The sequence below is a fragment of the Lontra canadensis genome, unplaced genomic scaffold, assembly GCF_010015895.1.
Source record: "Lontra canadensis isolate GAN:19392208 unplaced genomic scaffold, GSC_riverotter_1.0 scaffold7, whole genome shotgun sequence".
NCBI lineage: Eukaryota > Metazoa > Chordata > Mammalia > Carnivora > Mustelidae > Lontra > Lontra canadensis.
The window spans coordinates 31,491,876-31,514,921 of record NW_022631001.1 but is presented as its reverse complement, the minus strand read 5'-3'; the positions used below and the strand labels follow the sequence as shown (position 1 = coordinate 31,514,921).

Genomic DNA, 23,046 nt, shown 5'->3' with positions numbered 1-23,046 from the left:
TTTGCTTATAAATCTGTTTTATAGCTCGTCTCCCCACTAGGGGTTTAAGTCCCATAAGGGTATAAATTTATGTCTCTTGTTCACTACTGTATTCTCAGTGCCTCAACCGGTATTAGCTGTGGCTTAATGCAAGCTGGTGCAACCACTCTGGAAAACAGCATGGAAGTTCCTCAAAATGTTGAAAATAGAACTACCCTATGACCCAGCAATTGCACTGCTGGGTATTTACCCTAAAGATACAAACGTAGTGATCCGAAGGGTCACGTGCACCCAAATGTTTATAGCAGCAATGTCTACAATAGCCAAACTATGGAAAGAACCTAGATGTCCATCAAGAGATGAATGGATAAAGAAGATGTGGTATATATACACAATGGAATACTATGCAGCCATCAAAAGAAATGAAATCTTGCCATTTGCGACAACGTGGATGGAACTAGAGGGTATCATGCTTAGCGAAATAAGTCAATCGGAGAAAGACAACTATCATATGCTCTCCCTGATATGAGGGAGAGGAGATGCAACATGGGGGGTTAAGGGGGTAGGAGAAGAGTAAATGAAACAAGATGGGATTGGGAGGGTGACAAACCATAAGTGACTCTTAATCTCACAAAACAAACTGAGGGTTGATGGGGGGAGGGGGGTTGGGGGGGTGGAGTTATGGACATTGGGGAGGGTATGTGCTATGGTGAGTGCTGTGAAGTGTGTAAACCTGGCAATTCACAGACCTGTACCCCTGGGGATAAAAATATATGTTTATAAAAAACTTAAAAAAAAAAACAAAAAACCTTAAAAAAAAAAAAAAAAAAGCATTTGAAGAGATCTGGGCTGCCTTCCCAAGGGTGACCTGCAGGTGGCACCATAAGCTCATACAGAACACCTATGGCTTTCCCAACTGGCCTCCAAGTACCCAGGCCCGGATTAATGGGGGTATCAATCCCTCATTTTAAAATCAGGTAGAGAAATTCCCTGTATTTACATTCCAGTTTGGTCACTTACACGCTGTAGGACATTGGCAAGTGACAGCCTCTGAGCTTCAGTTTCCTCATCTATACAGTAAAGGAAATAGGACTGAGCTCTTAGGTAATGCATTCCGTGAGATGACTATGCAAAGGGACTTATAGTCTGTGCAGGGCCCAGGTACTGGAGGGAGAGGTAGAGCGATGCACCGACAAGAACTCGGGCCTCTAGCCACCTCCTTTCCGGGAGATTCCCAGGCTGGGCTGCATAGAGCTCAGCCCGGTTCCCAGATCTCCCCAGGCAGATGGCTATGCTGTCTGTGGTCTGAGCTCTGAGGACAGACAGGGGCCACTCCAACAGAGGGCAGTCCAACTGTGTACAATCTTGTCTACTCACAAGACAGATGGGACAGCCCACAGACTGGGCAGCACGTCCTCAGCGTCCTGTCTAACCTGGATACCAGAGACCCAGGAACGCACGACTCACATAGCACACTGCTGCCAACTCCTGACGCGAGGCTCCACTTTCCGAAGTAGAGGATGATGCCTTCTGAGGGTTGACTCCATTGTCATAAACGGTGAACTTCGTGCCCATGAGGTTGGACCTGAAGGACCGGCAATCAATAAAGGATCATACACCCTCCGACTTAGGGCAGGGAACAGCTCAATGAGCTGTTCAATGAGCCTGCAGGGCACTCTGGGTTGGGCCAGGAGCAACCCGGGAGCACACTGCACACCGAATCCCCATCTCTGAAGGTCCTTCATGGGGCAGAAGACCTGCACTTGCTCTGAACAGAATCAAAGGGCATCTTATTCAGTGAGGGAAATTCTAGGAGTTAAGTCCAGGTTCCACATATTTCCCTGGAGGAACAGGACTGCTCCCCTCATGAGAGGGGAGCAAGCATCTGGCAAGATGGCAAAAGGCGCTCAACATCTCATGGAGAGTGGATGAGACAACCTCCTCTCCTGTGCAGCCTGTGTTAGTCTAGCCCCATCTCCAGCATTAGCTCCTTACCCCTAAGCTTGACTCATACTCCCCAAATATGGCACTCTGTTCCCCGGCACACACTCCCTGAGGCCTAGCTCAAAGCCTTCCCCCATCCCCAGACTGTGCTTTCTTCCCTTAAGGGCTCACTCCCCGCCCTCTGGCACTGACCATGGAGCCAAGGCAGTTCTTCCACAGTGGCCTATGTCTTCAGGGACTTCCTGAGGTTTGATCTATACCCTATGCCCCCGCACCCCCCAGGAACAGCTTAGGGTAGGGTATGTGAGCTCCATCTCTGAGTCTGGCTCTAGGCTGACACAGACCCGGGCCTATAGGCCTACATTTGGAGCTGAGAGACAAAAAGGATTCTGAGAGGATCTGACCCCTGACCTCGATCTCCCTCAGGGACAAGACCTGCCCTCTCCAGAGCCTTGCCCTGCCCCTCCAACCCAGCCCCCCAACCTGCTTCCTTAGGGGAGTGCTAGTACCGCAGTTTCCCGATGTAGCTGTCCCCTCCTCGAGACAAGTCTGTTGGGTCCACAGAGATGAGGTAATTGGAAGTTTTACTCTTCTTTCTCTTCCTTCCCGCCAAGAGGAATACCTTGGGGAATGGAACAAGGTCACATTCCAGGCCCCGCCTCTGGTCACACACACCCAGGGGTGCCACACACACGACGCTCTCTGGCTTCGGCTCCTGAACATAAGTATGTGTGCACACACAGACACACACACACACACACATCAGCAAACAAAAAGGTCTGCACTGACCAGGCACAGAGGCTTTTGTCCCTTTGGGGAACTGAAAGGTCAGTGTTGGACCCAAGGCTTCCAATTACATTCCAGCCCACAGGATCTCAAGCCTGCGTCAGTGAAACTGCAGGTTCAGGCCAACCTCACCTTCTTCCCATCCTCACGGTCCAGGTGCAAAAAGTAGGTGGGGTACATGCCCCGGTCCATCCCCTTCTTGTCCCGCGTGATGCGGCACTTGATGGTGATACCCTGGGGGGCCGGCCTCAGTGCAAACTCCTCAAGATCCTGGACCTCAACATCCGCCGAGGGTTCTGGGGCTGTCGGGCTGGGGGCTGACGCTGCCTCCTACACGGGAGAGAGCAGAAGCCGAACCCCAGAGACCCTGAGCAGCTTCAGCTGGTGGTCTGGGACCCAAAGCTGCCCCCTGGTGTGGTGGTGGTGGTGGTGGTGGTGGTGGGAGCTGGGACAGGGTCCTTGGGATAAGCTTGGCCCTGGGGTCAGCAGCTGGCTCCTCAGCCCTTTTCCCACCTCCGCTGTCCCTGGGGGGTGGAGATGGAGATGTGGGCAGGTTCTCCGGGCCATCCTGTCCAACTCGAGCCCCCTACTTCTGGCCTGGCAGGAGAGGAGGCAGGAGAGGAGGGATACAAGAGCCCCAGCCAGAAACCCTTTTGATCGGTTTTGAGGCCCAGAAAGAATCAATTACTTTCCCAAGAAAGCCAACTCTCCACTCCTTCACACCTGTTCCCCTGCCAACCTGGACGTTCAGACCTCTGATGGCTGTCTACCCTCCCGCGGGGCAGCAAAGCACCTCACCCTGACGGACTTCCGGCTGGTAGCGGAGCTGGGCCGGGTGTTGCTGTTTAGCTGGGAGGAACTGGAGCTATTTTCATCCTCATCCTCCTCTTCCTCTTCAAAGCTCATGCTGCTGGAGACCCCTGGGCGGGGCAGAGGAATGGGACGGGACGAGTGGTCACACACATACACCCGGACACCTGCTCCGAAGCACAGAGTCACCCATACACACAAAGAACCATATGTACACACATGCACACACACACACACACACGTCCAAGTACACACAAGGACACACACTCTCCAGTGCACGCATGAGCTGGGGCTGGTCACCATCCTCAGGGTGTAAATACCCCTCCCCAGCTTTCAGCTCAGTCCTCCCATGAGACCCGTCTCCCATGGGACGTCTCCCATGACCCGCCCCCAGCAGTCAGTTACTGTCTCCTGGGTGGCGAGGCCTGAGTGGAGCTGACCTTGTGCTGGGAGCCTTCGTGTCTACCGGAGGTCTCCGCTGTCACAGGCCGTAGAGTCTGTTTGGGAGAGGCCCAGCTCCCTCCTCCCCCAGCCTGATGCACGTGGCCCACTGCCTCCTCCCACAGCCTGCCCATGGCCTTCTGTCTACACATTTCTCCCCACCTGGAATGCTATCCCCAGCCTCCTGCTGCCTCCACAGCCCCTTCTCCAGGAAGCCTGTCCTGATCTCATTTCTTAGAACATGTGTCCCTGCTGGGCTTTCCTCTGCCACCCAGTGCCAGGGACTCCCTGGGGTGGGGCTCCTGGTAGATTCTCTGGGCAGCAGGTTTCCTGGGAGGATCTGCCATCCCTCCTGGCTTTCTGGCCCTGCTTCCTGAGCTCGGGAGATGTAGGGGAAACACTTTCAAAAGGACCCTTCTCAAAGGAACCAAAGGGAAAGGAAATCTGTCTCCAAACCTGGGCCTCCCTGGAGACAGAAGATGGAGGTAGAGAGGGGTATGGGCTGTGGACGGGTCACTTTCCCTAGCTGACACTGACTTCCCTGAACTTGGCCTTACCAGGGGTCCCTACATTCAAGTTTCTCATTGGTCTCACACTGTGCCCCCTACCAGGGCCATGTTCCCCAAAAGGGTGCATCTGAGAACCTGGGACTGAGCTTTGGGGGTGTCACTGAACCCCCATAAGGCTCACCCTTCCTCTGCATCGTGGCACGGAGGTCCTGCCCACTGGGCTGTGCGCCCCCGCCGGCTGCCGTCTCCCCCGCGTCCTGAGCGTGGTCTGACTGGCCCACAGTCAGGATCCGCACCGGGTCTTGGGCCTCAGACTTGTCTTCTGCCAGTGCTGCTGGCCCGCTGGTGCCTGCAGGCCACGGATACTCCTGAGTCCCATGGGGGGGTGGGGGAGAGAGCCTGGATTCTCAGACGTCCTTGAAGTGGGTGAGGGATGAGTGAGGGGAGCCCTCTGCAAAACTGATTTTTGAAAACACTAATGACTGCTACCAGCCTCTTATTGATCAACAAGCTACAAAGGGACAAGAGCTTCGTTTCTTCTGCTGTTCCCCCAAATTAGTTGCCAAGGGTTGGTTTAAAATGCCTCATATCCCTAGGTAGAAGATAGCCATCTACAAAACCAACTGCACAGTGAAAAAGACAAGATGGAGAACAAGGACTGATCATGACCATGGCCAAGGCCACCACTTGTTCACAGACACAGCCAACACCTAGTTATCAGTGATCTTCTGTCACACACACAAATACACACCTCATAACTCACAGACGTCACTCAAAACACAGGGGGCCCCTTGAAAAAGATGGAGGTTGGCATACACTCCCCTTCCCAAATGGAAGATCACCCATCCCACGTCACCCTGCCCAAGGTGCCTGAGTAACAGAAGGCCTGGCCCACACAGGTAGCAGTTGCCTTGCTGGCTGGGCTATGCCCCCCAACTCTGCAGTCAGCTCCAGAAGCCTATGAACCCTGACATGCCACCGTCCAACCACATCCCAGACACCTAGAAATCACTGCCCATGCACACAGGTTGGGCACACAGGGGGTGTCTAGCCAGCAGAGACAGGATTCGTGGTAGAAGGCACCACAATGGTCCTTGATCTCTGGAGATCTTTTCTGGAGAGAGAGGAACGGAGAGAACAGAATGGTCTGTGGGCCCAGACGTTGGAGTGAGGACTAGAGCAGAGAGTCAAGAAAGCCCACTCAACTGTGAGTACGCACAAGGATGCGGCAGACTGCCAGGGGCAGGACAGCAATGGAGGGGGCTCAAACCAGGTGGAGGAGGGACACGGCGAGGTGCATTTCACTTCCTGGCAGTGTCGGGAGCCTGCCCACACCCACAGGCCAGCCCAGGAACCCCATGAGCTAGAGGAAGCCTGTGAGCCTCCCGGGTGGGGCCTTGAGTATCCTTCTGTGCCTTCATGGAGGCCTCCCACCCTGTCCCTTACCTCCCAAATCTGGAGGAGAAACCTCCCCCAACCCTCCAGTGGGAGCCAGACCTCCTGAGGAGGGCCGTGGTGGAAGAAAGCCAACCTTTGTGCTTCCCCTTCTTCTCCTTCCTAGAGGCCCCGCCCTGGCCCCCCGCTGCAGCCGCTGCCTTGGTTCTCTTGGCTGAGGCTGGTGCTGTTGGGCGGGCAGCTCCTAGCTGCGCACTGGTGAGTGAGTCGGCCTCTTGAACTGCTCAGGACAAAGTCCAGAGAGAGAGAGAGAGAGAGAGGGAGAGAGAAACATGGGCCTTAGGTGAGACCAGAGCTGCAAGTGGAACTCACTTCTCAGCACATTTCCCAGGGCCCCACCACCACTCAGCCCTACCAGGGCCTCTGTACCACCCACCTCTACAAGACAGAGGGGCTAGGGCAGGCAGAGCTAGAACGGGGTGGTGCCCCCAGCCCTGTGTGATAGAGTCAACAGGCTGGCCCACAGCATGACCAACCAATAAGCACCATAATCAAAGCTCTGGGCCAGCAAACCGTGTGAGTCTGGGCAGGGGGAGGGGGAGCATCTGAGAGAATGTGGGTCACTCTAGGTGCCAAAGATAGAAAAGACTGCATCTCCTAGAAGAGCGCAGAACTCGGGAGGGGAAGCACTGCAGGGAGCCTATACCGGCCTACCCAGGACAAGCCCATGGGAGCCTGTCACGCCAGAGTACCCCGAGCAGGACAGTAACTCTGGGCTACAAGGAGCTGTGCCAACCAACAGAGAGGTGGCCTCCACAGTCTCACACATCAGAACCCCAACCTCCCCAAAGTCTTTGAATGATTTCTCATTGCTCATAAGATGAAGACCAACATTCTCCCCTCCAGCTCCATTCTACTTGGCCTTGGCCTTCCCAGCACACCCCTTATCTCCCAGGGACCCCACATCCCAGCCCCTCCAGGCCCTCTCAGGGCCTTGTGCACAGCGTCCTCCCTCTTGCCAGAGGGGCTTGGCGCTACTGTCACACTGTCTGCACTGTCCTCACTGTGGATATCGGCCCCCTGACCCCAACTCAACTCCCACTCAACCTGCAGTTTCCAGCTCTGGTGTCACCTCCTCGGAGAGGCCTTCCCTGGCCCTCGTATGGGAGCAGTCTCTCTGCCATTCACTCACACAGCCTGGCTTCTCTTCACCAAGCAAACCAATGAACTCTGTCTCCCTTCCTGGACCTCCAGGTCCATGAACAAAGAGAGAGCACACCTGTTCTGTGCTTCCCCAGGACCTTCAGCCTCTAATCCAGAGACTGACACACAGTAGGCCCTCAACAAATATTTAAGAAATGAGTATACAACATGAATGAGCACGGTCAGTGAAAAACCTCGCTGGGAGAAAGTTCTCACTGCCCTCAAACTCTGCTCTCAGCTTCTGAAGATGAGGGCCTTGTATTTTACACAGAGAGCCAGTAGAGGGCAGAGCAGTAGGCAGCTGAAGTGGCAGGGGGGTATGGGAGGTGCCCCTGGAACCCCAGATTCCAGGTCAGCCAGCCCCTGGAGCAGCAGCCTCCTCAGGGCTCCGAGCTGGGCAAAGAAGCCCCCCCACCCCCACTCCCACACCGGAGAAGCAGCATGAACCCAGCCTGGTCTGCAGCCTCAGCAGGAGAAGCATTCAGCTGATGGGACCATGTGACCCACCAGGGCCACTTGTTTTCAAAGCCCCCAGACACAGAATGTTCCTCAACGTTACGAGGGGAGAAGATAGGCCCAGAGAGGGTATGTGACTTGCCCAGAGTCAAAAGTGAGCAGAAACTGTCTTCTGACGGGGCTGGGACCCACTATGTCCAAAGGGGCTGCAGACAGGCCTGCCCCTGGCCTGGGGCGCAGTTGGTGCTCAAGGAACACCCGCCAAGGCAACCAAAGCCTAGGGATGCCAGAGCTCGTACAGGGGCCCAGGGCTGCAGGTCCCAACTCCCTCAGTCTCGGATGGAGCTGGGAGTCATCTGGCTGGAGGCCCGTGGGCACCCCCTACTCTGGAAGCAGTGGGTAGGGGGCGGGGGGTGTGGTCACAGCACAGGGAACTCCCCAGGCCAACCCCAAGGCAGGCTCTACCTTGGTAGCTGGTGCTGCCACTGCTGCTGAGGTAGGACTCCACCAGGGGCGCCTGCTCCTCCGACTGCCGGGCCCGCCGGCTCCGGGGCCGCCCGTCCGCGTTGGCCTGCACCATCAGGGGCTCCTGACGCTTCTTCTTCTGTTTCTGCTCCAGCAGGGCCCGCTGCGGAGGCACCGGACGGGCACTCAAGTTGGCAGGCCCTGACAGCACAGCCCGTCCCTCCCACCCGGGGGGCAGGCTCCCGACTGAAACCAGAGAAGGCCCCGATCACTCAGCTCGGTTCTCAGGGTGACCAGGGGGTCCACAGCCCACTTTGGGCCACGGCTCTGTGCCCTTGGCACCTTGAGGCTCAGGGTCCAGGAAAAGGAGGCACAAGTCAGAGCAGGTAGACGGCCCAGCAGGACCGCGGCATGGATGTCCGGTGCTCCGACTACAGGCACCAGCTGTCCGCCCGGAAAAGCCCTGGGCTCTGGGGCTGTGCTGATGCTGAATGGTCTAGACATGGCTTGGCTCTCTTCTGTGAGGGCCTCCTCCCAGCCAGCCAGGGTCACCCCAGGAAGGGAGATAATGCCCCCCCACCCCCCCACCCCCGCCGATGGTAAATGCCGACTGCCCGTCCACCCAGCCCCGGCTGCACTCACCTGCCGGTCTAGCTTCTGCTGCCTCAGGTTGCTGCCCTCATCATCTAAGACACTGCAGAGGGAGACAGGGGCACTCAGGGCCTGCCTGGTGGCTGCCGGCTACAAACAGGGAGCCCAGAGCCCACCCCCACCCTGCACATCAGGTTCTTTAAACCCCTCCCATAATGACTCCTGGGGACACAGGAGAAGGAGACAGGAAGGGTGGAGCTACTACCTGGAAGCCAGCTCTGGACGGAAAGGTGGAAGCCATATTTTTGCCAATGAAGGAGCTTTCTCCGGCTGGGGTCCCTGCTGACCCAAGGACTTCCTAGTCAGCCTGACCCAAAAAGTACAGGAGGAGACTCTCTCTTTGGGGCCATGAGCTGGGACATGCCTAAGATGCAGGGGAACCTGCCCAGAGGCATCAGGTACAAGCCAGGCCCAAGGCTGGGCTTCAGACTGAGGCACCTGTCTGCTCCAGGTCCCTCTCGGATCTCACCAGCTCCTCCCGGGTCCTCCCGTCCTTCCTAGAGGAGGCTGGATCCTTTGAAGCAGACTCTTTCCTATTCTAGTCAAACTCCTGGCTCTCCAGGTGGCAGAATGAGAGATGCCAACACTGTCCACCCCCTTTAAAGAAGGCTGGGGGTAGGGGGGGGCACCTGGGTGGCTCAGTGGGTTAAAGCCTCTGCCTTCGGCTCAGGTCATGATCCCGGGGTCCTGGGATCAAGCCCCACATCGGGCTCTCTGCTCAGCAGGGAGCCTGCTTCCTCCTCTCTCTCTCTCTGCCTGCCTCTCTGCCTACTTGCGATCTCTGTCTGTCAAATAAATAAAATCTTAAAAAAAAAAAAAAAAAAGAAGGCTCTCTCTCTCTCATCTGGGAGAGAGAAACTAGAAGACCAACCAGTCCCTGAGGGCAGGGCTGGGCTAGTTGGACATATGTGTAGGCAGACACAGCCCATCTGTGCATAGCCCAGTGACCAGCCAACAGGGGACACCGGGGCATCAAATCCTTGAGTCTCTAAGGTCTTGGAACAGGCAGTATGTCATCTCACATAGATCGGACCTGCCTCCCAGGAAGGCAACTGAAATTAGGGAGCCTCAACCACTCAGCACTCCTTCTAGGCCAAGATACATCCATAAGCCATAGCCCCAAATTCTGTAAAAGCCAGGGTTGGGGGCTGGGCTGGAGCCTGAGTATCTGAGCCCTGGTAACTCCCAGACTACCCTGGCCCAGTGATTGCTAGAGCCTGCCCCTGAACCAGACCATGAGCGGGAACCTGCACAGGCATGCCTGAGGGCATCGGGTTTGTCATACGTGTGCACATGCCAGAACGTGTCCAAACATGAGCACATCTACACATGTGAGTGAGCACACACCTGCGTATCTATACAGATGAACTCGTGTGCGGGTGAGTACGCGTGTGAGAAGTGCAGACAAGGACGAGTCACCCTGAAGACAGCTCAGCCGCTGTCACCCCCTCCTGATAAGAGGAGCTCTTTCTAGCCAGAACAATCATTGACCTGCAATGTCCCCTTGGCTCATCCAGATGACCTGTGTGTCGGTGTGCTGGGGAGCCACCCAAGGGCGGCAGGACGTCCACGGAGTCCACAGCCCGCCGCCCTCCTCCCTGGCCACAACCTAAGATGACTGCCTGTTTTCAACCATTGGCACTGACCTCCTTACTTGAAGGCCTTGCCTGACACCCATGGGCTGGTCCTCATTCCAGAGGAGCCCCAACCATGAGCCTCATCAGTTCGCAGCCTTATTCTCCAAAAGTCTTGGCTGCCAAAACACAAGCGAAGACACTGCTAAACAGATGTGCTTCTGAGCCAAGGCCTTAGTCTAGGGGGTACTCCATGAGGGTGCTGCCTGGACCAGACGACAGTGACCCGGCTCCTAAAACTTCCAGCTGGCCAGGACAGGGAGTGCCCTGTCAGAGAAAGCAGACACCCCAGGCCGGAGGGTGGCAGCCAGAGTTCTGAAGGGAGGAGGAGTTCATTAGGGAGGGCAAGATGCCTGGGGGCCCCGCCAGGGCTGAGAAGCTACAAGTCTGCCACTGGTCTGCGCACCCTAAGTCAGTGGCCTCACTGAACGATGCCAAGGCCGAGCATCTGCTCCCACAGACTTCCAGGGCTCAGGCCACCAAGACCACCATCCCCCAGGGTCAGCGGCACAAGCAGTGTGGATTCCTTTAAGACGCGCAAGATCTGGAGAGATACGGCACTCTGGACTCCATGTGGCCCTGGCAGATGGCAATGACAGGGCCTGAATCCAGCTGTGCTCTGCCTGCCCGGCTCTGTGCCTGGGTCCACACTGGGCAGCCGGCAGCGCAGTCACACGCTAGCAGCCTCACCACAGGAGCCCAAGCAGCCTCCGCGAGACTGCCGGCTCACCTTCCTGCAGACAGGGGCAGCTTTGTGGCCGGCATTACGCTTGTCCCCTGTGCTTTCCTGGGCAGGGGCAGGGAGGGCAGCCAGGTAATCCCCGGACGGAGCCTGGTGAGCACGGCAGAGAAGACGCCCTCTGTGGGCTGTGGTGCTGACGCAAACATCTCGGTTCATTCAGAAAAGGGGACGTCCACCTGTGAGCTAAGCTGATATGAGCAAAGCCACCTCCAGAACCGCCGGGTCACCGCGATAGCTTGATGGACAAAGGCGAATCTGATAGTGTCCCTATCTGTACAGGGGCAGAGGGGGGCTGCATTCCTAGCCCAAGCTACTGTCCCACTGCCGTGGACTCTCCACATGTCACACGCGGGCAAGGAGGCTGCTTTCCTCTGCCGCCAGCCCCACCTCCATTCCCTGAGCAGGAGCCAGTGGCGTTGTTAGTAAGGCTGCTCACCTGGAAGGATCATAGGTGGAACGGACTTGACCTCTGGCCCTCACAGAAAAATGGATGAGCAAGGGATAAGCTTCTAAAGAGATTCCAGAAACTCAGATAGCCTGGAAGTGCCTGGGGAGCCAGCCCCCACCTCCCAAGAGGCACACTGCAGCAGCGGGGTCGGGGTGGGGGGATGCTGGGAAAAGCATCGAGCCCCGGGAGGAAGAACATGCCTGGCCACGCAGGAACCCCCAGGAGGGCCGGCAGTCCACGCACCTCTGAGCAGTGGCTCTGAGGGTGGGCTACAGCATGTCCACAAAGCAGCTTCCTGCTGCAGCCCTGTTTCTAGGAAAGCCCCAGAGGTCGGAGGCCGACCTCCATCCCCGGCAGGTACAGGCCCGGACTGCCTGACAGCACTGTGTCTGAGGCAAACATCTGTCCCTGACCGAGAACAAATCCCCACAAGTCCTAGCGGCTGCGGAGAACCACAGCGACAAGGTGGCTGTCCCAGGCAGGCCCCGGGCCCCACCCCTGCGGGTGGCCCTGCCCCTCAAGCTCCCACCACGGCACCTTCCTTCCCTTCTCATCAACACCACCCGGCCTGCCTCCACCCAATGGGCACTGTTCTCGACAGCACTAAATGATAACCACAGAGGAGACAGTAATGGCTTTTTAACAACTCGGGCTCCAATTATGGAATCACTGCCAAGCCCAGGCTGCCAGCTGCGGCCCCGCCAGGAGACAGGGCACTGATGGATGGGTCCTCCAGCTGACCCCGGCAGCTCCTTCATCTCAGTCTCCTCCTGCTGGGGACTGGACCAGGGATCCAGTAACGCACCGGCCACGGGCTCCTGAGGGTCGGAGAAACCCGATCCGCAGTGTCCATCAATCCCCCGACTCTGCCCAGGGCCAACAAGGGGGCCCTTCGCCTCCCAGGGAGACAGCCCCTCCATATCCTCCTGCTTCTCACAAGCTGCCCAACAGATAACGGGAGAGAAAACCATGCTTGATGACAAGTGAGAGCAGGGGCACTTCTCCCATGGGATGGAAAAGCCAGCCGTGGACAACATATTTAGGAAGCTGCGTCCCTGCCTCTCACTGCACCTCTCACTGCACAGCACTGTGCATGCTGCTCACCTAACCCACCAGAGCTGACCAGAGGCCTGGGGGCCAGGCTACCTAGGGACAGGCTCATACTCCTCGCCTAATTCACCCTCTGCTTTTGTGCCCTCATTCCTTCCACTCAGTCACAAAGGAAGCTGCCCCTGCTGGACCCAGGGAGTCAGAGGAGGAAAGGCCACCCATGGGGTCAGGCTGCAAGCCCTGTACCGATGCCAGACTCCCCCACCCCCACCCCAGCATGCCCAGATCTGTCCCTAGTGGCTGCCTGGAAACCAGGGAAGCACAGAATGGGTGGGAACAGGGGCAGCCCCAAAAGGGAGAAGCCTACAGGGCTCACAGGAGTCCAGCCAGTAATTAAAACTGCTACGTGCACTCGGCCCTGACTCAGTGATTCAGAACTGCTGGGGAAGTTACCTCAGAATCAATCCCTCGCCTCATTTTCTCCTTTAAAGCAAGAAACATAGGTGATTTTAATGCTCAGTCATGCAAATGAGGACTAGAAGCCACAGCTGGTGATCTCTAAAGAACAAAAAAGAAATCAGAGAGTTGCTGAAAGTATGCAAAGGCAGCCTTCTCTTCAGATGGGGGAAGCAATCAGTCTGTATGTACATCCATCAGTCTTAGGCCCCAGATCATGGCATAGATTCGCTCAAGAGCTAGAAGACCCAGTAACTGAGCAGGCGCGAGCCCAGTCCACAAGCAAGTCAGGCCACATACCCCCAGACCTATCCAGGAAAACGGGAGGGCAGCATAGCCAGGGTTCCCCATGGAATCGTGAGGACCAGTGACAGTCACTTGTGGGCAAAATAAAGCAATGTGAGTGGCGTGTGCTCCAAGGAGACAGACCCTCAAAAGTTTTTGCAACATGCCATAATCAGAGGAGGTTTCCAGCGTCCTGCTTCCCTTGCTAAGCGTGTTTACTGATGACCTGAAGACAAAGCGGGCCTCTCAGCAGACTTCTAGGTGACACAAAGCCAAAGTCATATTAAACTGTTCACTGGGACAGTATGACTTCAGAAGACCCTGGAGAGCTAGCAGAGTCTAACCGATGCCTATCAGGAGAAGGTCACGTCTTACATGTGGGTCCCCAAACCCAGGTCTGCCCCACATAGACAGAATGGGGTACACAGAGCTTGACATCAGCCTAATGAGACTTCAGGGTTCTATTTACAGAGGCCTCAAGGTGACAAGTTGGTAAGCCAAAGCTGTCCCCAATTATAGGGAGCACCCAAGGTCAACAACGGGAGCAGGGCCCCCAGCAAGGAAGTAACAGCCTCCCTCTGCACAGTGTGGGAAAAGAGGAAGCTGCAGGGGGTCCAGGCCCGGTGCTGGAGGGGGCAGAGACATGGTCCCTGCTCCTGCAGTCCTCTCCACCACCCATGTTCCTGCTGCCTCTACCCGAAGCAGCAGCAGGGAGACTTCCCCAGTGCGCCAGGCTCCCCCTCCCGGCTGCAGGAGGTGAAGCAGCCAGAGCCCCCACGGCACCCCAAGGCTTCCCACACAGGCAGAGTCAACAGAACCAGGCCTTGCTTGGGCAGCAGTCCTTGCACTCCCCAGAAAGTGGTGGGAGGACCTTCACAAGAGCCAGGAGGAGGAAAAACTCAGAGGCACGCCAAGGCTCACGCCAAGAAGAGCCTTCTAGCGGTCACAGCCACGTAAGGGAAGAGAGCACTCAGAGGACCGGACAGCCTGTGAGGGCCCGTCCGGCAGCGGTGCTCATTCTCTGACCCAGGGCCTCGCTCTTCCAGCACTAGTGCCCTTCCTGAGGGGAGACTACTACGTCCCCTGTGCTGAGAAGCTGGGTGTGCAGCCAGGAAAGCCAGAAAGTCCACAGAGCTGCCTGGGAATGCCTCTTCGACTGAAAGTAGTGTGCATCTTGTCTGGGTTGGGCCGCACCGGGCACACAGCCCAGGACCAAATGGGGTCCCTGCTCTCCAGGAGTTTGCGGCCGGGTTGGGGGGATGCAGTGCAGAGAGAGCACTGAGGACAAGGCCTGCCATCCCTCCCTCGCTCTTAATGCTCCACCTGCAATTCATAAGGGTTGTGAAGCTGGGAAGGAAAAGCATTTACTACTCAAGAAAAACAGATGAAGAGAAAATGGCAGAAGTGAGAATTATCAGTACTAGTAAGAATAGACAAACGTCAAAACGCAAAACATTATTCCAATTGTTCAACTTTATAAACTAAACGACTCCCTTCTGAGTCAGAGTGTGAGATTACTCCATGATCCTTATAAACTGAGCCACAATTACCCTTAAGACGATTATCGCCAACATTATCGCCAACCGGCAGTTACTTCAAAGAAAATGAACCAGGCCTAGGGAACGCAGGTGCAGCCATCACAGAGGGAGGAAAACCCCTACCAGGAGAGCTAACAAGAAATCGACCAACCGCTCTCCCCCCAACCAAAGGACGCATTCCGGTTCTGACATGCTGTGACACTGGGGAAACCGCATACCGAAGCACGAAGCACGTGCACGCATGCCCACCCCTTCATCTGCAAGGAAGCGGCCTCGCCTGTCTTCTGCCCCAGTTTTCTGCGATCACGCAGGCATGTGGCTTTAACTGCAATCAGCAGCCCAGTTGATGGGAGAAGCAATTTGCATCTCCTCTTCTCCGTCTGGGTCTCCCCATTCTGGAAGTCTACACTCAAGGTCCGGTGCTTTCCCAAGCTCAGAGCATGCTCAGAAAGACCCCAGCAAGGCAGGAGAGATTCTGGCAACTTCGGAATATAGCCCACCCCCAGCTCGAGAAACCCCCCTCCCTGCCACACAGTAAGGCAGGGATGACAGGCAACCGCAAGCTGGCAGGGCCACAAGGGTGCCAAGCTGCCCTTCAGGGATAGGATTCTGTGCTCCAGGTGGCGTGTGCAGGCCCAAGAAAGGAATGCAGGAATAGGGTGTTTGGGCCTAGGCTGGGGCAAGTGCCAAATCACCCCTGAAGGAGGCCAGTGCCCTGAGCACCACTGGAGGACAAAGCCATTCTCAAAGACAAGCCCACCTCCCGAGGGACCCCCTTCCTAGAGGCAGGCTTTCTCTGAGACTCGTGCACTTACTCTACACCCTGTTCCAGTCTTTGGCTTCTGGGAGAGGCTCCCTTGAACCATGATCTGGCCTGGTCCCCAGTCCGCCAGATCCTAAACACCCCATCATATCTACAGCCACAAGCGCTGTCCCTTCCTGCCCTCCTGTCAGCCTGGCCACCACCCTGCCAAGTGCTCCCCCCTACTCTTACTTCCACAGCATTAAAGGGGAGACCCCTCGGCCTGCAGGGGCTACCCAAGCACCTCTGCTGGGTGGCTAGAAAAGGTTGATGGTACTCTGTGGGGTTGCACAGTCTTCTAGGAAGTCCTTGGCACAGACATGTCAAGTCACGGTATCCCAGAAACTAGCTGTGCCCCCAGCCTGGACGCCAGTGGAGGGTAACAGCTCTTGAGTCAGCAGAGCCCTAGTCTCCCAATGGGGGTATCTCCCTGATCTATGGCAGACTCTGAGGTGCGACTGTGTTATGCCTGCAGGAAACCCTATGGGTGACTCGTGTGTGTGTGTGCACGTGTGTATGCTGATGGGAGGGGCACCCACAAATTCTCACTTGAGACGCTCTAAAGCCCCCAAAGGAGCTTAGAGACAACAGCTCTCAAAGAAAAAGCCTGGATCCCCAGGTCAGTGACAGGTGCTTGCTTGCAGAAGGATCTGCTTTTAACAAGCCTCAGGCGGTTTCAGCTGGTTTCCATTTTGAATGCCGTCTGGACAAACTCCTAAAAGAGCTCTGTCAGAAATATTTTCTATGGGTGACTGGAATCAGGTCTCTTCCCAAGAGCTGGCTGTGTTACAAGGCAGGTCCTGAGGGTCTGCTCCTCCAACCCGCAGGCATGGGCACCCAGGCAGGCAATAACATAGTGGCCCCTAGCAGTGCAGCACCCATCTTACACACATGCCTCTCAGGAAGGCCCAGAGACAGCCCCGTAGCCCATGGCAACCAGGAGCCAATAGGTGGCCAAGGATCTGGTGCTGCCATGACAATAAGCTCTATTCCAGGGGTAATGGAGAGAATGAAGAGTGAATGGGGGAAAGGCCTGCACCTGGGTGAGAACCCCAACGCCCCTCCCCCACCCCGACTACCACTCAACTGGCAAAGCCCATCCATCCTTGGGACAGACCACAGACTCTGGGAACACAGGGTAGGTAGCCCTGCTGTCCTGAGTGCTCTTACGCATGTAAAGGCAGTCTATGTATTGTGAGTTGGTGTGTGTCCAGGTATAGAGCTGTTCCAAGTGGATTTCTGAGTCCCTGATAGATAGGAGTCGTACCTGTGAGGGCACTGCGGGTGTCAGGTATTGTCCAAATACAGGATGTGTATGGGCGCAGGGAGTAGAAGTACACCTGCGTGAGACCAAGAATCAGCGTGTGTAGAGACGTACGGGGTGCATGTGCCTATGAGCGGCCTGTGCTCTTGGTTCAGAATAATTGCCTCCAGGAATTCATGCTCTGCGTGTGTGAACAGACCGGCAGGAGCCTCTCTGGCCCGATGCACCCACGGGGCGTGCGTGCCTGCAGCTGCACGAGTGTCTGTCTACAGCTATACCGGCGTGTGACCGGGTGTGCGGGGCCTAGGAGGGGGCTCAGAGCAGTGCGCTCCCTCCCCGCGCGACCACATGGCGCTGCCCGACCCAACACGGCCCACACAGGCCCAGAGCACTGGCCCCTTCCAGCAACCCCGGCGGAGGAGTGATGGGGCAGGGCAGGCCGGGTCAGTCCAACGGGGGCCCAAAGTTGGGGTAGAAAGGCCCTGCGCCTCCAGCCCGCGCCCGCAGTGTGGGATGGGATGAGTACAGGGGCCCTGCGCCCCGGGTCGGGGTGGGGGGCGCCGCTCGCCCAGAGCGCTGGAGGGGCGTGGGCCAAGCCCACGCCCCCGAGCTGAAGGAGAGGTGGGACCGGCGTCCGCGTACCTGTAGGGAATCCAGTCGGAATGCGGCTTGGAAGTCATGTCTCCCGGGGGCGGGGCGGCGGCTGCGGCTCTGGAAGCCCGGGCCCGCGGGGGACGGCGCGGGGGCCCTGCTCAGTTCCCTGGCCGCCCCGGGCCGCATCCTCCCGGGCTGGGGCGCTGGGCCCCGCCGAGGCCCGCGCTGCACGCCAGGGCCCCGGCCGCGGGCTCGGCGAGCGGCTGTGTGCGCGGCGCGATGGGCGAATTGGCGGAGTGCGCGGGGCCGCAGCGGGCGTGCGCGCGCGTGGAAGCAGGAGAGGCTGGCCCGCACCGCCGGGCGCCACTGGAGGGGCTCGGTCCCGCGCCGAGGGGCCCGACCGCTGCGTGGCAGCGGCCCGCCCCCGCCCCCTCGCCCCGCCCCTGGCAGAGACCCCACCCCCGGCCGGCGCCGGCGTTCCGAACGCCCCCGCCCCCGCTCCTTCCCCGAAGCCCCGGGGGCTCCCGCGCGGTACACGTGACCGCGCCCGCGCCCACCCCGGGCTAAGGCCACTGCGGCGGGGCGGATCCCCAGACCCCTAAGCCTCAGTTTCCTCTTCTGTGAAGCGGGGATATTTCCAACTCCTAGCTGCCTGCCTGGCTTACCTATCTTCACTAAGAGATGGGAACCACCGCTTAGATGGGGGGCAGGGGAGAGGAGCAGTGGGTGGGGAGGGGATCCTTGGGGGGCAGGAAGGGGCTGAGGCCAGAAAAGAGGTCTCGGGGAACCTGCAGGTGCAATGCCTGTGAGGCTGGCCTTCCTTTCTCTGCCCCTTCCAGTCCCCCATCTCCATCCTCACAGGCCCCAGGGGAACCTTTTTTTTTTTTTTAGCAAGGGAGCTGCTTTCTCAAAGCCGTTGGTCTTTCTGCTCTAAGCTGTAGCAGTCAAGAGAAGAACAACGTATGCTATTGCATTCCCAGTCCGTAAAAATTTATATTATTTAAGCTCCACAACAGCCTTGAGAGGCAAGTATTTTATTCCTATTTCCAGAGAATAAAGCATCCGTAATGCTAAGATTGCCAAGGATACTAAGCTACAAAGCTATGGAGCTGAAATGGAACCAGGGCCTCAGTCCTCCAAAGCTCTTCTAGGGGCCACACTTAAAAGGAGGTGGAAATTTTCAAAAAAGGTCATCTTAAAGTCTTTGAGTGCCGAGGAGGTCTTGGCTGTGATTCACACCAACTCTAAAGTAAGCCATGCTAGATGACGTGAAGGACAATGAATCCCCAGCAGGGGAGGAGGGAACCGGAGATGGGGCGGGGCTCTGCTGAGGGGCTCAGGCTCCACACTCCCGGTGGGTATCCTCACCAGCACCCTGGAGTTAGCAGCATAGAGACCCTGCAACCATGCAGGTCCATGTGGGGATCCTCTGGTGTGAAACAGGCCATCAGGACAGCATGACTGGGTGGGAGAGAGTGTGAGAAGAACCAGCTGGGCTGAGAGAGGGCCCCATCCTGCTGCCCTAGGTCCATAGCCAGGACTCCCCACCCCAGGACTGTCCCAGCCTTTCTGCCTGGCTTGGCCTTCCCCATTAACTACGAAAACAATAACCAGAATGTCCAGAGCGTTTGCTGGGCTCCAGGTGCTCTCTACACCGTAACTCCTTTCATCCTCACAACTACCCTAGCAGGTGGAGGCTCTCATCATACCCATTTCACAGCAGAAAAAAACTGGGACACAGAAAAGGCAAAGATCTTGTTTGAAGTCCGAGATGTTCAGTGGTGAAGCTAAGATTCGCACAAAGCAATCTGGGCCCACAGCCCTTGCCGTTAGCCTCCTTCCTGCCTAGCTCGATTCATGCAGTGCACATGCCACACACTGGGTCTCTTTCTTCAGGTTTCTGGAGCACAGGACAGAATGGCTCCATCTCTGTCTGGCACAGCATCAATACTCTCTGAAGGCCATGACCTCTGGTTATTTACCAACCTCCAAGAGCTATCACTGTCCCAGTGGACAGAGAGTAGACAAAAGGAATCACCCCTGAGTGCGGTGCAGGGGGCCGAAAGCAGGGCTGTTTCCTTGCCTGCTGGGACACTTGGCATGGGCCTCGGTTCCACCAAGGGTTCCCAGGAAGGTTAACAGAAAGGGACTGGCCCCTGCTTTGGAGGTCAAAGCACTACCCTGAGGGCCTCTGTCCTTTAGGACGGGAGGACAGAACCTTGCCTAGCAACACAAGGCTGGTCCCATCCTCCAGGCCACATTTCCACAAACTACAGTCAACAGCTACCACTTCAGTGAGGACTAGAGGCTAGAAGACTTCCCCTTCAAGAATGTGAATGCTTTCCCCATTTATTCCCAAATCATCTGACACCTTAAAGCAATCAGAATCAAGTTGGAAGGTCTCAGGAGCCTAAAGTAATTGAATCTATTAAATAGATACTTCAGGTTCTGTCCTAAGAGAGCAAAATCTGGAGGCAGAGTGAGGTGCACAAATAAGACAGCTCCCCATGTCTCTTCCTGTAGAGGCTGTGCACGTGCCAATGGGATGTGTGGGAGCCAGTGGGACTGTGTGCCACATACCCATGAGTGTGCATGAGTGTGTGTGGTGTGCCTGCTGCTGAATGGGTCTGCACAAGAACATTTGTTGGATGGCGTGCTGGTGGGCATGGGCATGGGGAGGATATCAGTATGTGCCTCTGTGAGTTCTAAAGGGTGTGTAAGTCTTCACACTCAACTCAGACCTGGCAATGGGTTTTCCTGCTCAAAGAGCTTCCCTGGTTGACATTTTAAGGGTATGCCCTTGGCTTCCATCAGAAAGCCACATGAGGTAGATTGCACTGGGCCATGGTTAGACCACAACTGTGCTATAGGGTTACCTTGAGAAAAGGCCTAAGCTTTTTAAATTTAGCCTGCAGAACCAAGTGATCTCCACCAAAATCCCACCACATAGCAAACCCAACGCCTGCCTCACCACCTGCCCAAACTCTGCAAGGATGGACTGAAATTCTCCTTGTTGCCTTTTAGGTTTTCTTTCTTTCTTTCTTTCTTTCTTTCTTTCTTTCTTTCTTTCTTTCTTTCTTTCTTTCTTCTTTCTTTCTTTCTTTCTTTCTTTCTTTCCTCCTTTCTTTCTTTCTTTCTTTCTTCCTTTCTTTCTTTCCTCCTTTCTTTCTTTCTTTCTTTCTTTCTTTCTTTCTTTCTTTCTTTCTAAGATTTTAGGGGTGCCTGGGTGGCTCAGTCATTAAGTGTCTGCCTTCAGCTCAGTTCATGATCCTGGGTTCCTGGGATCCAGTCCTGCATCCAGCTCCCTGCTCAGCAGGAAGCCTGCTTCTCCCTCTCCCACTCCCCCTGCTTGTGTTTCCTCTCTTGCTGTGTCTGTCAAGTAAAAAAATTAAAAAAAAGCTTTTTAAGTTTACTTGTCAGAGAGAGACAGCAAGTGCACAGAGAGCAGCAGGCTTCCTGCCAAGCAGGGAGCCTGATGGAGGGACTCGATCCCAGGATCCTGGGAACATGACCTGAGCCGAGGGCAGATGCTTAACTGACTGAGCCACCCAGGCGTCCCACCTTTCAGACATTTTCAAACAGGACCACAGTTTGTGAGGGGAGTGCAAGAGTTTAGGCCAAAGGAGACCCTCCCATCTGCTGCCCCAGCTGGAAGACCCCAGTGCGAGCTCCTCCAGGCAAGACGGGTTCACCCAACAAAGAAGGTTCACACCTTCTTTTGGCACCTTGCCACTTCCATGTGCAGGTTTAAATTTTCTGTTTCTAATTTAACAGTTGTATTGAGTGTGGCCCACCTCTAATCAATTTTGGATGCAGCAGGATATGAACAATAAGTGAGTATCTACCCAGATTGGGCAGCCAGTCCCAGGGTGCCCCGCCTCGGAGCTTGGAGCTCCGTGTTGCATCCCTGCGGGCTGAGGAAGGCGATGGGCTCGACAAGCCCGGGCTCGCAGGTCCATGCAGGGCTCTGGCCGGCGTCAGGCCCGGTTCTGTTCTCATGGAGCTTTCAGTCTGACAGGAGAGACGCCAAGCCCCCAGGTGCTAGGGTTACACAACACATGTGTACAAGATGCTGGGGACACAGAGGAGGGGCAGCCAGTGGTAGCAGGGGGAGGGAGTCAGGGTAGGACAAATCTGCCCTGAGAGGGAAAAAGATGACATTTGAATTGGTCCAAAGGATGAGTAGGATTTTGATAGACTGTAAGAAAGGAAAGGGGATGCTTACCAGTTACTGAGAATCTACAACTGGCCCAGGGCCAAGCTGGGTTCTTTTACCAAAGGGCGTTCTAGACATAGAAGGTGACATGACCAAAGCTACGAGGATATGAGAACATGTGACCAGAGCAGCTGATAACCAAAATGCAAACCCATGGGGTAGCACAGAAGTGAGTGGTTCCATGTGGCCGGAGAAGGGCCTAGAAAGTTAAGGTAGGGCCAGATCACACGACACCCTGAACCCCAAACGCCAGGCTGAAGAGTTTGAACTTTATCCTACAGCCCACAGGAAACCACTAAAGGGTTTTAAGCCAAGAATGACATGCCCAGGTGTACTTTCAGCAAGATCTCATCAGGAGCAAATGGAGGACAGAGGGAGATAAGGCCAGACGTATTGACAACGGCTAGCTGGGTAATGGGAAAGTCCAGGACAGAGATGAACAGGCCTGAAACCAGAGCTCTGTGCTTTTTCAAAGCTGTTGAGCTGACATGATGGCAAATGGCAGCCTAAGTGTGGACGGCTGATAGTGCCCTCCAAAATCCTCGTTTAAATAACCGTGGACTATACAAAGTCCCATTTCCCACTGCCCCATTTCTACCTGGCTCAGGGGAGATGAACAGGCTTACTGATGTATTTGAGAGGATGTAAGGTAAGCACTCGCAGAACTAAAAGCAATAGGCCTATTTTCCAAATAACTGCAGGAGATAATAGTAAATTCAAATCTCTAACTCCACCACCATCATCACCACCACAAGCAGAGTCGGAAGAAAACGTAACATTGGGATAGAGCCAAATGTAAAAGTGATGGAGTGAGTATAAGTGGGGGTCCTGTGAGTGGGATCACACACGACCATCACTGGTTGAGTGCACGCTCTGGGCCAGGCACCCCTCCCTGGGTTTCACAGGAAGCAAATATGGGCAAGAGGATGACAAAATGCAATTCTCTGGTCGAGGTGCAGAGTGAAGAGATAATGCATCGTCAAGTGCGATGGGACAGCCCTGACCAAACAGGACTTGGAAGCCAGATGGTGGAAACCTGGGTCTGTACCATTAGCCAAAGTCTACCTCTAAATTGTTAGAGGCTGGGGGAGAGTTTTAGAGAGAGTCTCCGGGTCCAATAGACCCTCCATGGAAGCAGGGAAGGCTACGTGGCCTTTGCCTCAAATCCAGAGAGGGGGGCTTGAAGGAGACCCCCCAGGATGGTCCTGAGGTCCTGGGGCACAGGCAGTGGGTCCAGGCCTGCAAACCCGAAGAGCAGGCAGTGGGTGGCTGCCTGAGGGCTGAGCAGGTGCTGCTGCTTCAAGGTCAGGTCTGTGGGCTCAAGAAACATGAGCTTTTTCCTGTGGACCAGTGTGGGTCCCAGTAAGAGAGTCAGATG

General features: G+C 56.0%; 1 protein-coding gene across 4 annotated transcripts in view; it reads right to left on the bottom strand.

Moving 5' to 3' along the window:
- Positions 1-23,046, bottom strand: part of TUB (TUB bipartite transcription factor) — an 84,015-nt gene that overhangs the window by 2,644 nt on the left and 58,325 nt on the right. The window contains exons 1-9 of one of the 4 annotated variants that reach the window (XM_032853390.1): positions 17,501-17,833; positions 8,631-8,682; positions 7,989-8,151; positions 6,001-6,144; positions 4,651-4,818; positions 3,508-3,629; positions 2,842-3,039; positions 2,433-2,545; positions 1,447-1,564 (exon numbers count right to left, since the gene is read on the bottom strand). In XM_032853390.1, the coding sequence (XP_032709281.1) occupies positions 1,447-1,564; positions 2,433-2,545; positions 2,842-3,039; positions 3,508-3,629; positions 4,651-4,818; positions 6,001-6,144; positions 7,989-8,151; positions 8,631-8,682; positions 17,501-17,538 (1,116 nt within the window). In that variant the 5' untranslated portion in view covers positions 17,539-17,833. Of the gene's footprint in view, positions 1-1,446; positions 1,565-2,432; positions 2,546-2,841; positions 3,040-3,507; positions 3,630-4,650; positions 4,819-6,000; positions 6,145-7,988; positions 8,152-8,630; positions 8,683-17,500; positions 17,834-23,046 lie in introns of those variants that run through there. The other 3 variants (XM_032853388.1, XM_032853392.1, XM_032853391.1) reach the window with 3 other exon arrangements.